We start from the raw sequence: 15,149 nt of genomic DNA, 5'->3' as shown, positions 1-15,149 counted from the left end.
CTGTTGGATCTCGTGCCTCTTATTGTACAATAATAACTTGCATTTACACAGCACCTTTTAACATAGTAAAAATGTCCCATGGCGCTTCACGGGAGCGTTATCAGACATAATTTGACACTGAGAGCCACATAGGACAAAGCTTGGTCAGAGCTGGGTTTTAAGGAGTGACTTAAAGGAGGGGAGAGAGAAGTGGAGCGGTTTGTAGGGGGGAGTTTCCTCCTCTGGGGTAGAACTTAGGCATCTGAAGGCACAGTCGCCAAGTTAAATGGGGTGGGGGAGGAGGAGAGTTCGCAGTGCCTGCAGATCCCAAAACCTGGAACAGAATAGTATCTGTCTATTTCAGCACGAGGTGGGGGAAGAGTCAAATATCGGGTGCAGTGATTCTTTTTATGTATATTTTTAAAAAATATATATTTTATCCTTGTGCAAACAGGTGGTTCCATCCTTTCCCTCTCCAGTATTATATAGTAAATGTTCAAAAGGGGAACTGAAACACTAATCTTGATGTGCGAGTGTCAGATCGAGATTCGAGGAGATAAACATGTCCCATGGTAAACATTTTCAAAACTGAAGCTGTTCAGATAACTCGAGTGTGTTATCATCCACCTTGCTGCCTGTGGCCTCTTCTGTTTATAACAATTAAACAGATGCAGCAACCAAGAACAGTGTATTGTGTGCCTCAAGTAAGCTAGTTAGAGGTTTCTTGTAATGCTAATTTTTGTGTTGTGCTGGCTCACTAATGGATTGGTTCAGTGTTTTAAACTTTCACTGCTGTCTCGTCACAGGCATGTTTTACAGAAGATTTGACTCAGTGATGAGGAATCCTTTTTGTTGGATTTGTCAGGGCCCTGCTTTCTCTCTCCCCTCTAGAACTCGAGCACGTAAATCTAGGCTGACGCTCCGATGTAGTCGGGGGAGGGGGGGGGTGGCGTTTTTCAGACCGAGGACCCGTCTGCCTGCTCAAGTGGGCTTAAAGGATCCCATGGCATCATTCGAAGAGGTGCAGGGAGTTCTCCCCGGTGTCCTGGGCCAACATTTATCCCTCAGCCAGCATCACCAAAAACAGACCAACTGGTCATCTATCCCATTGCTGTTTGTGGGGCGCCAATTGCTGGCCACATATTTGTCCATAAAACAATAGCAGCTATGCCTCAAAAGTAATTCATTGGCTGTGAGCTGATTTGAGACATCCCGAGGACATTTAAAAGGTGCTATATAAATGCAATTTCCTCCTTCTCCCCTCCCACGGCCACCAGCGAGTCTCTGCCAAATATTAGTTACGGTAGGTTCTTGCCCATTGAGTTACCTTCCCTTTTCTCTGCCCATGGGCCGGTATCTTTCCTTTATTTCTGTGTGCAGTGCGTGACCTGGATCTTTTCTGTTGTATTAGTCCTTCACTGATATTAGTGTTACTACATTCTGTTGAAGGGAGAGTGGTTGTGAGTGAGACATTTTAAAGTGCGTATCTGGTAGTTGGCCTCGTTTCTATCTCTGCGAGGCACGTTAAACACAACTGGGTCACACCCACTGTACTGCCTCTGTTTAGCCAGTTATGTCGATCTTCGACTGCCAACTCTTGTGGCCTGGATTTGGTGATACCAATATCCAGGAAGATTAGCCCACCCCCCTGGTTAATTGTATGTGTGATTTATATCAATTAGTGTTAATTGTATTCAGGTGATGCGTATCAATTGGGAACGCTCGTATTCATTTATGAGAGAGATGATCTTGGGTGTAGTGTGGAGGTCTGTGAATGGAGGCTCGGAAGCAACTGAAGACTAGGCTCTAGTATTCTATCTGTCACCACCTGGCTATCCAGTTTATAACGCTCCCTGATCCAACTCTGGCCAGTAAAAGTGCTGTTGCAGCAACGATGCGATCTTTGAGGATTTTTGGACATCCCCGCTGGTGTCACAGAATCATGTATTGATGGCAGCGTGATGCAGTTAATTCGCACGTGCTTAGTTGGCTGATTTTTGTCGCGGGTGTGCTTTGCCGCTGTATTGGGGGGGGGGAGACCGCAGTGTAAATTTAGGAGAGCAGCGTTCTCAGGCTGCTCTAGAGACCCGTCTTGCAGCGTGAAGCCCGCATCCCGCGATGCGCTCAACCAAATGGGCCACGAGGCTAGAGGTCGGATCTGCAGTTTGTGCCGAGTTACCTGATCTCAGCCGGGATGGTGGGGCAGCCACAAAGTTGTATTTGTGCTCGCGGGTGAGGGAGGCGGCAATGCGCCCAGTATCGCTGTGCAGTAACGACCCAGAGTGTGAATGTGAACACTGGATGGGGGCTGAGCCTCTAGTCTGCCCACTGACTAGGCTCGCGTGTGAACACTTGGACCAAAGTTTGGGAGGAGGGGTTGGTGCCCAGGGAACTGGGTGAATAGACAGTCTACCTCAGAATGATGGAAGCAAAGTAATTTGGTGACTTTGTTTTACTGGTTAATCTCGTGTTTGGAGGGGGGTGCATTGTGGAGAAATAATTTTCAGCAGCCTGGGTGTTGTGTGGCACCGTGCAGACACCCGAATTGAGCACGGAGATCATGTTTGACCACATGTTTATCACAGCGGAGCCGTGAAACTGAAGTTTGATTTTAGTCTCTGAGTTGAACAGCTAAAATTAGATGGTGTAATTATACAAGCTGAGATGGTGGTGGGAGGGAGGGGGCAGTTCAGCCTGACTTTTAAGACTTTCTGCTGTGCAAGTTGATCCGTGTAACCTAGGGGCAGAGGCTTTACCCCACCGTTCTCTCCTGGAGGCACTGACTGACGCTGGCATGCAATGCTGCACGTATCAGTTATGTTGCTGAAGTAGAATCGGAGAATGATACAGCACAGGAGGCCATTTGGCCCACCGTGCCTGTGCTGACTCTTTGAAAGAGTTATCCAATTGGTCCCATTCCCCTGTCCTTTCCCTCGTAGCCCTGCAGTTTTATCCCCCTTCAAGTGTTTATCCAGTTCCCTTTTGAAAGTTATTATTGAATCTGCTTCCCACCACCCTCCAGGGCAGCGCATTCCAGATCATAACTCGCTGCATAAAAAAGTTTGTCCTCATCTCGCCTCTGGTTCTTCTGCCAATTACCGTAAGTCTGTGTCCAAAGTGGCCATTCATTGAGAGAGAGGAACAAAGGGATCTGGGGGAAAAGACTCCCATCAGTAAAAGTAGCGACGCAGGTTAACAAGGTCATAAAAAATGCAAACCAAGCACTGGGGTTCATTTCTAGAGGAATAGAATTGAAAAGCAGAGAGGTTATGTTAAACTTGTATAGAACCTTGGTTAGACCGCATTTGGAGTACCGTGCACAGTTCTGGTCTCCATATTACAAAAAGAATATAGAGACACTGGAGAAGGTTCTGGAATCATCCCTGTAAATCTTTTTTGCACCAAGAGGTTATAACTAACAGGAAAGACTGAACAGGCTGGGGCTCTTTTCTCTAGAAAAGAGAAGGCTGAGGGGTGACCTGATAAATCCTTTTATAATCTTAAAGGCTTCTGATAGGGTAGACTTGGAGAAGATGTTTCTGCTTGTGGGGGAGACCAGAACTAGAGGTCATAAATATAAGAGAGTCACTAATAAATCCAATAGGGAATTCAGGAGAAACTTTTTTATCCAGAGATTGGTGAGAATGTGGAACTCCCTACCACATGGAGTAGTTGAGGCCAATAGTATAGATGCATTTAAGGTGAAGCTAGATAAACACATGAGGGAGAAAGGAACAGAAGGCTATGCTGATAGGGTGAGATGAGCCAGCATAGACCAGTTGGCCGAATCGCCTATTTCTGTGCTGTAAAGTTCTTTGTAATGTAATTCTTGCTGCACATGCCTTGATGGTGAGTGCTGAGAGCCACAGCTTTTTGGGGTGAAGAGTTCCAAAGATTCATGACCCTCTGGGAAAAGAAACATTATTTTATTGCTGTTTGCGAATTGGCTGCTGTGTTTCCAACATTACAACAGTGACTACACTTCAAAAGTGCTTAAATAAAAACAGAAAATGCTGGAAATACTCAACAAGCATCTGTGGAGAAAGAAACAGTTAACGTTTCAGGTCGATGAGCTGGAAGAAGTTGAAGATTAAATAGTTTTTGAGCAAGTACCGAGCCAGGCAAAGGTGGTGGTGGTGGGAGGAAAGAACAAAAGGGAAGGTCTCGGAGAAGGTGGAGGGCAGGAGTGATTAAATGACAAAAGGGATGATGGTGCGAGGCAAGGAGAGTGGTAACGGGACAAGTAAAGAAACAAAAGATGGGTCTAGAGGAGGTGTAAATGGCAACAGCAGAACCATTACCAGCACCTGCTGTCCGAAAAATTGGGAGCAGTGATTATAATCTGAAGTTATTGAAACCAATGTTAACATAAGAAATAGGAGCAGGAATAGGCCATACGGCCCCTCGAGCCTGCTCCGCCATTCAATCAGATCATGGCTGATCTTCGACCTCAACTCCACTTTCCCACCCGATCCCCATATCCCTTGGTTCCCTTAAGCCCAAGAATCTGTCGATCTCAGCCTTGAATATATTCAGCGACTGAGCATCCACAGCCCCCTCGAGTAGAGAATTCCAAAGATTCACAACCCTCTGAGTGAAGAAATTCCTCCTCATCTCAGTCTTAAATGTCTGACCCCTTATCCTGAGACCATGCCCCCTAGTTCTAGACTCTCCAGCCATGTTGCACCCAGAAGGTTGTAAAGTGCCTAATCGAAACTAAAAGTACTTGGCTTTGGGAAATCTTGAGGTTGTGAAAGGCATGAAATAAATGCAAGTCTTTCTTAACTCAGCCACCTTTTTGATTGTCAAATCATTAACCTCCACCTCGTGTCTTGGCTCCTAACCTGTGTCCTTTCGTTTCCTGTTTCTCAGGAATCTGCTGATTTTCTCTCTGAAATGTTCCAATGGAGTTTGCACTGACTGCACGTGGTGGTAGCCTATTGCCTGTTGTTAACGGTTTCACTGCTCCTTAAAAGAATACTTGAAGATAGAGCCTTAATGAAAATGGCAAAAATGTCCCAATGTATCTAATTTTAAAAAAAATCCTGGTCATTCTAAGAGCAGTTAGAATCAGTATAAATAAGTCCCCGTGGGATGGTTGCATTTGTGTTTGAGTACCGGGGGTGTACTGTGTCTTTTTAGAACAATGCAGATTATGGGACAGAAGTTTTTAAAATTGAGAAGGATGGGACAGGGTTAGATAGAAGCAGACTGTTTCTGGTCAAGGGCCAAGAACGAGGGGCTCTAGACTTAGAATAGAGGGCGGGAGAAACTTCTTCAGACTTATGAGGCTGTGGTTTACATAGAAACATAGAAAATAGGAGCGAGAGTAGGCCATTCGGCCCTTCGGGCCTGTTCCGCCATTCAAAGTGATCACGGCTGATCGTCTAACTCAGTACCCTGTTCCCGCTTTTTCCCCATATCCCTTGATCCCTTTAGCATTAAGAAATATGTCTCCTTGAATACATCTAATGACTTGGCCGCCACTGCCTTCTGTGGTAGAGAATTCCACAGGTTCACCGCCCACTGAGTGAAGAAATTTCTCCTCATCTCTGTTCTAAATGGCATACCCCGTATCCTGAGACTGTGACCCCTGGTTCTAGACTCCCCAGCCATCGGGAACATCCTCTCTGCATCTAGTCTGTCTAGTCCTGTTAGAATTTTATATGTTTCGATGAGATCACCCCTCATTCTTCTAAACTCTAGTGATTATAGGCCTAGTCGACCCAATCTCTCCTCATACATCAGTCCTGCCATCCCAGGAATCAGTCTGGTAAACCTTTGTTGCACTCCCTCCATGGCAAGGACATTCTTCCTCAGATAAGGAGACCAAAACGACACACACTACTCCAGATGTGGTCTTACCAAGGCCCTGTATAACTGCAGTAAGACATCCCTGCTCCTGTACTCAAATTCTCTTGCAATGAAGGCCAACATACCATTCGCCTTCCCAACTGCTTGTTGCACCTGAATGCTCGCTTTCAGCGACTGGTGTACAAGGACACCCAGGTCTCGTTGCACCTCCCCTTTTCCCAATCTATCACCATTCAGATAATCTGCCTTTCTGTTTTTACAACCAGAGTGGATAACCTCACATTTATCCACGTTATACTGCATCTGCCATGTTCTTGCCCACTCACCCAACTTGTCTAAATCATATTGGAGCCTCTTTGCATCCTCCTCACAGCTCACATTCCACTCCAGCTTTGTGTCATCTGCAAACTTGGAAATGTTACATTTAGTTCCCTCATCCAAATCATTGATATATATTGTGAATAGCTGGGGCCCAAGCACTGATCCCTGCGGTACCCCACAAGTCACTGCCTGCCACCCGGAAACAGACCTGTTTATTCCTACTCTCTGTTTCCTGTCCGTCAACCAATTCTCAATCTATGCCAGTATGTTCCCCCCAATCCCATGTGCTTTAATTTTGCACACTAACCTCTTGTGTGGGACCTTATCAAAAGCCTTCTGAAAATCCAAACACACCACATCCACTGGTTCTCCCCTATCTATTCTACTAGTTACATCCTCAAAAAACTCCAGTAGATTTGTTAAGCATGATTTCCCTTTCATAAACCCATGTTGACTTTGTCCAATCCCTTTAATGCCTTCCAAGTGTTCTGTTATCACATCTTTTATAATCGACTCTAGCATTTTCCCCACTACTGATGTTAGGCTAACTGGTCTGTAATTCCCTGTTTTTTTTTTTCTCTCCCTCCTTTTTTAAATAGTGGGGTTACATTTGCCACCCTCCAATCTGTAGGAACTGTTCCAGAGTCTATAGAATTTTGGAAGATAATCACCAATGCATCCACTATTTCCAGTGCCACTTCCTTTAGTGCTCTGGGATGTAGATTATCAGGCCCTGAGGATTTGTCAGCCTTTAGCCCCTTTAATTTCCCCAGCACTTATTTTTTTACTAATACTGGTTTCCTTCAGTTCCTCCCTCTCACTAGACCCTTGGTTCCCTAACATTTCTGGGAGGTTATTTGTGTCCTCCTTTGTGAAGACAGAACCAAAGTATGTGTTTAATTGTTCTGCCATTTCTTTGTTCCCATTATAATTTCCCATTTCTGACTGTAAGGGACCTACATTTGTCTTCACTAATCTTTTTCTCGACATATTTATAGAAGCTTTTACAGTCAGTTTTTATGTTCCCTGCTAGTTTACACTCATACTCTATTTTTCCCCTCTTAATCAATCTCTTTGTCCTCCTTTGCTGAATTCTGAACTGCTCCCAATCCTCAGGCTTGTCGCTTTTTCTGGCAATTTTATATGTCTCCTCTTTGGATCTAATACTATCCCTAATATCTTTTGTAAGCCATGGTTGAGCCACCTTTCCTGTTTTATTTTTGCGCCAGACAGGAATGAATAATTGTTGTAATTCCTGCACACGCTCTTTAAATATTAATGTAAGGAATCTTACAACACCAGGTTATAGTCCAACAATTTTATTTTAAAATCATATTTATCATAATTTAAAATCATAGTCCAACAATTTTACTTTAAATATTAGCCACTGCCTATCCACCGCCATCCCTTTTAGTAAAGTTCCCCAATCTATCATAGCCAACTCGCACCTCATACTTTCGTAATTTCCGTTTGTCACTTCCAGGTTAGTGGTTGATGCAGAAACTATGTCAAAGAAAGATCTTGCATTTATATAGCCCCTTTCACGACCTCAGGACGTCCCAGAGTGCTCTACAGGCACTGAAGTATTTTGTGAAGTGTAGTCCCTGTTGTGATGTAGGAAACCTGGCACCCAATTTGCGTACAGCAAGCTCCCACAAACAGCAATGAGATAATGGCCTGATAATCTGTTCTTAGAGGCGTTAGTTGAGGGATAAATATTGGCCATGACACCAGGGAGAATTCCCCATCTCCTCTTCAAAATATATCTTTATGTCCACCAGATAGGTTTAACGGCACCTCTGACAGTGCAGCACTCCCTCAGTACTGCACTGAAGTGTCAGTCTAGATTTTGTGCTTAGGTCTCTGGAGTGGGGCTAGAACTCACAACTGTCTGACTCCGAGGTGAGAGTGCTACCAATTGAGCCACAGCTGACACTGTCAACGTTCAAGATTAGAGTGGGATGGGGATTTGAAGGATCTGGGAACAGGATGGATAAAGAGCTAAGCTTATGTGAATGTTAAACAACGTGGACTGGTCGTGCTAAATGGCCAGTTTCCATGTTGTACCTTTTATGTATTTCAGTGAGACCAGGGAAAAGATTTGATGCATTAACGGTTAGTATGTGGGAATCGATCAATGCTGGGGAGATGCCAGTAGATTGGAAACTGGCTAATGTGTCCGTTTCGTAAAAGTGGATGTGGGCAGCTTACGGTATTACTTTGATACTGGGTAATGGAATCCATTATCAGGAGTAGACTTGACGATTCCCTGTACAACAATCTAGCAAACTGCAGCCAAGTGGGCTCTTCACGGGGAAGATCTGCCTGACCAACCTTGACCCTTTTGAGGGAGTGACACCCTGTGTTGACTGTGGTGTTTCAAGGCCCCGTCTACCTTCTCGGCTAGACTAAAAGATCCCATGGCGCTATTTTGAAGAACAGGGGAGTTCTCCTCAGTGTCCTGATCAATATTTACCCCTCAACCAATGTCACTTTTTTTAAAAAAAACAGATGATCTGGTCATTATCACATTGCTGTTTGTGGGATCTTGCAGTGCACAAATTGGCTGCTGCGTTTCCTACATTACAACAGTGACTACACTTGAAAAAGTACTTAATTGGCTGTAAAATGCTTTGTGATGCCCTGAGGTCGTGAAAGGTGCTGTATAAATGCAAGTCTTCCTTTAAACTTGAAACAGTTTGGATCCAGGGTAAAACTTGGGAGTGGATAATGAGTTGGCAGAAGGTAGCTGAGTGGTTGCCCTGGGGAGTAGTGTGTAGACTCTACTGTTTCTAATTTGCATTAATGACACTGATTCAGAAACTCGATGCCAGCTGGTAAATTCACAGGCAATTGCAAAGTAGCAGAGGCAGTTGAATTTGAGGAGAGACCTCGGGAACTGAAGAGTATGGGTTGAAAAGTGATGGGTGAAATTCAGTACAGGCAAATGTCAGATACTGTATGCAGGCAGCAAAAAAAAAAGACCCAAATGCTGCTGAACGGCCTAATATTGTAACTTTACCCGTGAGCTGGAACCTGCTAAAATTGCAGTGTAAATGTGTCCTTTAAGACGATGACGTATGCCAGCTTTGCTTTATACGGTAGCAACATAAGGGCCGAGGTTGGGTGTGAATAGCAGCTGTTCTGTGTACTGGAAGGTGTACGTAATGGGTGGCTTGCAGTGCTGTGGGGAGGATGGAATGGGATTGAGATGAGTTTAAATACAAGTAAAAATAAATATGACCTATCGGTGACTAATAGCTAGTGTGCTACCCGTTGTCTGTCTGTAATTAGATATTCAGAATGCTTTTATTAAAATGATTTAAGTGTTTTGGTACGCTACAGAACAATTCTCAAACGCTGGTTGCATTGTGTTATGAAGGCTGGTCGCGGATGTGTTACATGTACTGTTTGTATCTGACTCCTCTGGTTTGGAACCCAATCTAATTCATTGTTACTTTCTTCTGTAAACTTTTCTCTCGGGCTGCAAAGGATCCTTTTAAGAAATGAGTTCGGGCAGTGTCTGTCCATTTCTGGGTTTACAGAAGCAAAATTGGCACAGGATAGGAGATGGAAAATATCACGGACTGGTCCTGAAGCACAGCATTGGGCGCAGAGCAGAGGGAGCTTTACTCTGCGTGCAACGATGCTTTGCTGCAGTTGGAAAGCTTCGCTTTTTTTTTCCTGAAGGCACTGATTCCATACCATGGTGCGTTTCCACAGGCACTAGTCGTTCTCTGATGCTTTGGCCAAGTGGCGATTGTTCGCCTTGGTGGAGTGTGTCAGCGGGTCAAATGACTACATTTTGTAGTTTGGGGCATTACAGTTGAGTCGTTACTGAGTAGTGCCGCAGTCTGGATTGACGGAGAGACCTTCTAGTCCGAATAGCGTAGTCCCACAACCAGGTGAGCTATGCCTGTATCTCCTCTCCTGGGTGTCTGTCTTGCAGTGTTGGTATATAGAGAACATTAACCACTGTTAAATGGATAGATATTTACAGAATAAAAGAACTTGCATTTATATAGCAATTCAGAGCCAATGGATTACTTTCATATAGAACTTACAGCACAGAAACAGGCCATATGTCGGTGTTTATGCTCCACATGAGCCTCCTTCCTCTCCATTTACTTCATCTCACCCTGTCAGCATATTCTTCTATTCCTGGCCCATATTTATCCCTCAAGTAAAGCAGATTATCTCATCATTATCATGTTGCTGTTTTGTGGGAGTTTTCTTTGTGCAAATTGGCTGTTGCCTTTGCCTACATTACAACAGTGACTACACTTCAAAAGTATTGGCTGTAAAGTTCTTTGGGACGTCCTGAGGTTGTGAAAGGTGCTATATAAATGCAGGCACTTCTGATGGCACCCTTGTAGTATAAAGAGTTAACTGGTTAGAGAACATCACAGAAGTGTAAGGCTTGGTGATTTTACCCTCTAATCTGGTGTTTGAAAAAGTAATAGGATACGGAGAGAAATAAAAATTCTTTTGAGGTTTGTTGCACGGTGCCTAACTTTTTTCCTATTGCAGTGACCTCTGGTTTAATGTGCTCCCTTTCATTGGGTCTTTCTTTTCTGGCGTAGAACTACGCATGTGGTACTGGCAGCTCCTGGCGAGAGGGCGAGGTAATGTATGAGCTGCTGCTGTGTGTTAGCGTGTAGAACAGCTGAATGCGTAGCATCTTCAAGCTAGTCTTGGTGCAGTATCTATTACGAGCGTGTTTCATGAGAACTGCTTGTTGAAGAGTGCGGTGCCGATTAGTAGCTGTGTTGTGAGTGTTTTCGATTTTGTAGAATAGTTGCTTATTAAATGGGCCACTGTGTGCGCAGTGTCGAATATTGGATAGTCTACTGTCTGCTAGCTAGAGCTGGAAAGTATGGACTGCAGGGCTGTCACTGGGCTTAGAATTACATAGAATTTACAGCACAGAAACAGGCCATTCAGCCCAACTGGTCTGTGCCGGTGTTTATGATCCACACGAGCCTCCTCTCTCCCTATTTCATCTCATCCTATCAGCATTTCCTTCTATTCCTTTCTCCCTCATGTACTTATCTAGCTTCCCCTTAATCTACACTATTCGCCTCAACTACTCCTTGTAACGAGTTCCACATTCTAACCATTCTCTGGGTAAAGAAGTTTCTTCTGAATTCCTTTATTGGATTTATTAGTGACTCTCATGTTTATGACCCCTAGTTCTGGTCTCCCCCGCAAGTGGAAACATCTTCTCTACGTCTTCCCTATCAAACCCCTTCACAATTTTAAATATCTTAGGTCACCCGTCAGCCTTCTCTCTTCTAGAGAGAAGAGCCGCAGCCTGTTCAGTTTTTCCTGATAGTTATAACCTCTCAGTTCTGACATCATCCTTGTAAATCTCTTTTTTGCATCTTCTCTAGTGCCTCGGTATCCTTTTTTATAACATGGAGATCAGAACTGAGCACAGTACTACAAGTGTAACATAAACTCTCTGCTTTTGAATTCTATTTCTCTGGAAATGAAATTTATTTCGTTTATATTGTGGGAAATAAAACCAGCCCTCACCCAAAATGCTTCAGCACTGTGATACAATTTTAGTGCGATACTCTTGGCTCACTTCTCTCATTGTTCCAATCACTGCCATCCCACCCCTTCCCCAGTGACAGACCTGTACCCACCAGTACCTCACCCTAGCGTTAGACAGTTAATGCGTCTGGAGAGAGCCCCACACATTTGGACGGGCCGCATCTCTAATTGTGGTGGGTGTTTCTCACGGTTCAAGTCTTGCATGGAAGGTAAAAATTCACACCCACCCACGACTGCACGTCACTGATGTCCTAGACGTGATGCTGTTGGAACTGGTTTACCACATTTTATGGACTGGTTTGTTAAAGCAATCCTGAATTTAAGATACCAGTTCAACCGGTTTTGAATTGGCTGCTGTTTTTTTAAGAAAAGCCTTTGTCTCATTGGCATTTCGGATATGTGATTTTTAAACTGCCATTGTATTTGGAATAAATTTCTTTTTTTTTTCCCCACCCCCCTCAATTCAGCTGTCCACCCAAACACAGGGAAAAGTGCTTATCAAAATTGGACAGCGTGGCATAGGGGTGAGGAGACATTTAAAATCCGTGGAATGAGTGTCCTCCTTTGCTTGGTTGGTAACTATTACCACCCAGTATGGCACTGAGTCGGCCGTGGCTCAGTGGGTAGCATTCTCACCTCCGAGTCAGAAGGTTGTGGGTTCGAGCCCCACTCGAGACTTGAGCACATAATCCAGGCTGACCCTCCGGTGCAGTACTGAGGGAGGTGTCGGCTTTTGGATGAAACTGAGGCCCTGTCTGCCCCCCTCGGGTGGAATTAAAAGATCCCATAGCACTATTTTGAAGAAGAGCACGGGAGTTCTCCCCGGTGTCCTGGCCAATATTTATCCCTCAAGCAACATCACCAAAACAGATTATCCAGTCATGATCACATTGCTGTTTGCGGGAGCTTGCTGTGCGCAAATTGGTTGCTGCGTTTCCCTACATTACAACAGTGACTACACTTCAAAAGTACTTCATTGGCTGTAAAGCGCTTTGGGACGACCTGAGGTCGTGAAAGGCACGATAGAAATGCAAGCCTTACACTGTCTTTTTAAATAGACAAGATGGAGTTGGGGAAAAAAGACTCCAGAAACATGCTCCACGAGGCCATTCAATTGGCCAAAGCCTGCAGCTACACTGTGCAGGTTAACAGAGCAAAATTGAACAGGAAATGCACAGTACTGTAAATATCGATAGTGTGACTACAAATCGTGACAACGGGAAGATAGGTTTGTGGACAGGAAGTGCGAGCCTCACGATGCTTCTGCTGGCGGTCTCTGTTTGGGAAGTTCCCCCCCAACTTGGAGAGGAGAGAAACTAAACTCCCATGTCGCAGTTCCCATTCCTGCTGGTTTTTACTGCAGCCTTATGAATGATACTGCATTCCAGCGTTTGGAGGGTAGGATACATTCCTTTCTGGTTTTAAGACCAAGGGAATGCTCGTAGAATGAGTAACAGGCGGATCCTCCCATTCTGTCTCTACCTTTTAGTTGTATGTTCTTGGCTGCTGCCCATTGCATGCATTATGTACGTTTGCCGCCCATGTGTTCTTTCCTGACTCCCCTTCCTAACTTCTTTCCTGTTCCCATGCCCTTCTAGTCGGAGGTCGACGGATGACAATTCGAGGCGGGAACTTGGGCTGATTCTTCCCCTCTCTTAATGCAGGGGTCACCAATCCCCTGCTATGGCACCCTCGCTGAGACCAGCTAGCTCAGTGCCTGCACCTCCATTTCTCTTAGCAACAGAACGCTAGTTGTACCACGGTTTATTTTTCCTCCTTTTTTAGGGGGGTAGTGGCAGCAGCATAGAGGGGAGGGGGGAGAAAAAAAAGTCTAGTTGACCAAGGCGGAGCATTGGGCAGAGGAAGATTAGAACAGCCAAACCCCCATTCCGGAATCCAGTACTTCACTATTCCAGGTCCACTTTATTCCAGGGCATCTTGAGGATCTAGGTTGGATGGTCAATTAATTAATGGGAGGGGTACACCAATCACTGGGAACCGGAACTCTTCCTCGCTCGGCTCCAGGCAACCCCGCAAGCCGATTCCCAGCAGGTAGGGTGGGCGAGCAGCAGGAAGCTTGCCTGTGCCGCCAAGGTCCAGCAGTGCGTACTCCAGGGATCCATCCAGCCTTTTCTGTTGTGACCTGTGCCCAAGCTCTTTCGACTTTGAACGCTGTGCGTGCCCATGGGAGTGTGGGCACTCGAAACCCCACTTGTGCGGACTTCTCGGTAGCTTGGTTTGGAGTCTTGAGCGTGTTTTGGGCACACGACATTGGATGTCCCAAAAAATAAATGAAAAGGCAAGAATCTCTTCTACCTTTTCCTGGCTGTTTTACTGACTTAATAAAACATCTGTTGAAAAGGAAAAATAGGATTTGTGCTAAACACACATTCTATTAGCAAAAACATTACTGCCACCCCGATGGCTCCCAAGTTTTTTGGGGGAAATATGTGGTTGTGATTTTTTTGTTTGTGAATTTTGTGCTCAAAGGTGATGTAGACAGTAAGGTCCCACAAAACAGCAATAAAATGAATGACCAGCTAATCTGTTGTACTGGTGTTGTCCAAGGGATAAATGTTAGCCAGGACATCGGGAGAACTTCCCAGCTTCTCTTCGAATAGTGCCAGGGGATCTTTTACATCCATCCGAAACGGGCAGACAAGGCCTCGGTTGAACGCCTCATCCGAAAGGTGGCACCCCGAACGACGCAGCACTGGAGCGTCGGCCTAGATTGCGTGCTCGAGTCTCTGGAGTGGGGCTTGAACACACGACCGTTGAAACCAGAGGCAGACGTGCTACCCGCTGAGCCAAGGCCGACACTAATGGGGCAACATACCGACAGATAAATCAAATCGAGTCGACTCGGGTTACTTCTGCAAGTGCAAAGACAAACCTGGCTGGCTGTGCCTCTGCCGCTCGTGCTTGGGTGTGCTCGGTTTGTTTCCTCGGGGTAGTGAGCAACATTCCAACAAGTCTGTGCAGACTCAAAACACTGAGTAAAACACAACCCAATTAACAAGGGCGCGTCTAGGTTTCAACACCCGGAGACTTGGAATGGGCGCTGCGCCTCCCTCTGCAGATTCAGTCCCCTGATTCTTCTCTCAGCTAACACTGGCCGTCCCCCAAACATTATTTTGATCCAAACCACAAAGTTTCCCTGATACAAATGTAAACATGTTTGGAAGTTTAATTACATACTAAATTAAACTTTCAACAATGCATTGCCACTCAGTGCCAAGTCAAGTGACTGCAGACAGATTGGCAAACTACAGGTGATGTTGATTGTAAGTTACCCGTGCAGACCATATAACCAGGAATGAAGGACTGCTCTCTGGATTTTAGTAACTACTGAAAGATCTGGTTTAAAACCACAAATGCACAAAGCTTCATATTCAAGGCAGGAGGGAAAACAAGTCAAGACAACACCAGATGATGGCAGAAGCCTCTGCTCCTCCTGATCCTGCCCTGTACTGAGA

At 45.1% G+C, this 15,149-nt stretch overlaps 1 protein-coding gene across 4 annotated transcripts in view; it reads left to right on the top strand.

Moving 5' to 3' along the window:
* Window positions 1-15,149, top strand: part of LOC137306625 (phosphatidylinositol 4-phosphate 5-kinase type-1 alpha-like) — a 57,394-nt gene that overhangs the window by 5,848 nt on the left and 36,397 nt on the right. For 3 of the 4 annotated variants that reach the window (XM_067975939.1, XM_067975938.1, XM_067975936.1), the window contains exon 2: window positions 10,698-10,739. The exons of the other annotated variant lie outside the window; for it this stretch is intronic. In XM_067975939.1, the coding sequence (XP_067832040.1) occupies window positions 10,698-10,739 (42 nt within the window). The remainder of the gene's footprint in view (window positions 1-10,697; window positions 10,740-15,149) is intronic. 4 annotated transcript variants of the gene reach the window in all.

This window comes from Heptranchias perlo, chromosome 44, assembly GCF_035084215.1.
Source record: "Heptranchias perlo isolate sHepPer1 chromosome 44, sHepPer1.hap1, whole genome shotgun sequence".
Taxonomy (NCBI): domain Eukaryota; kingdom Metazoa; phylum Chordata; class Chondrichthyes; order Hexanchiformes; family Hexanchidae; genus Heptranchias; species Heptranchias perlo.
The sequence above is the reverse complement of the archived record's forward strand: the minus strand, read 5'-3'. Positions and strand labels throughout refer to the sequence as shown.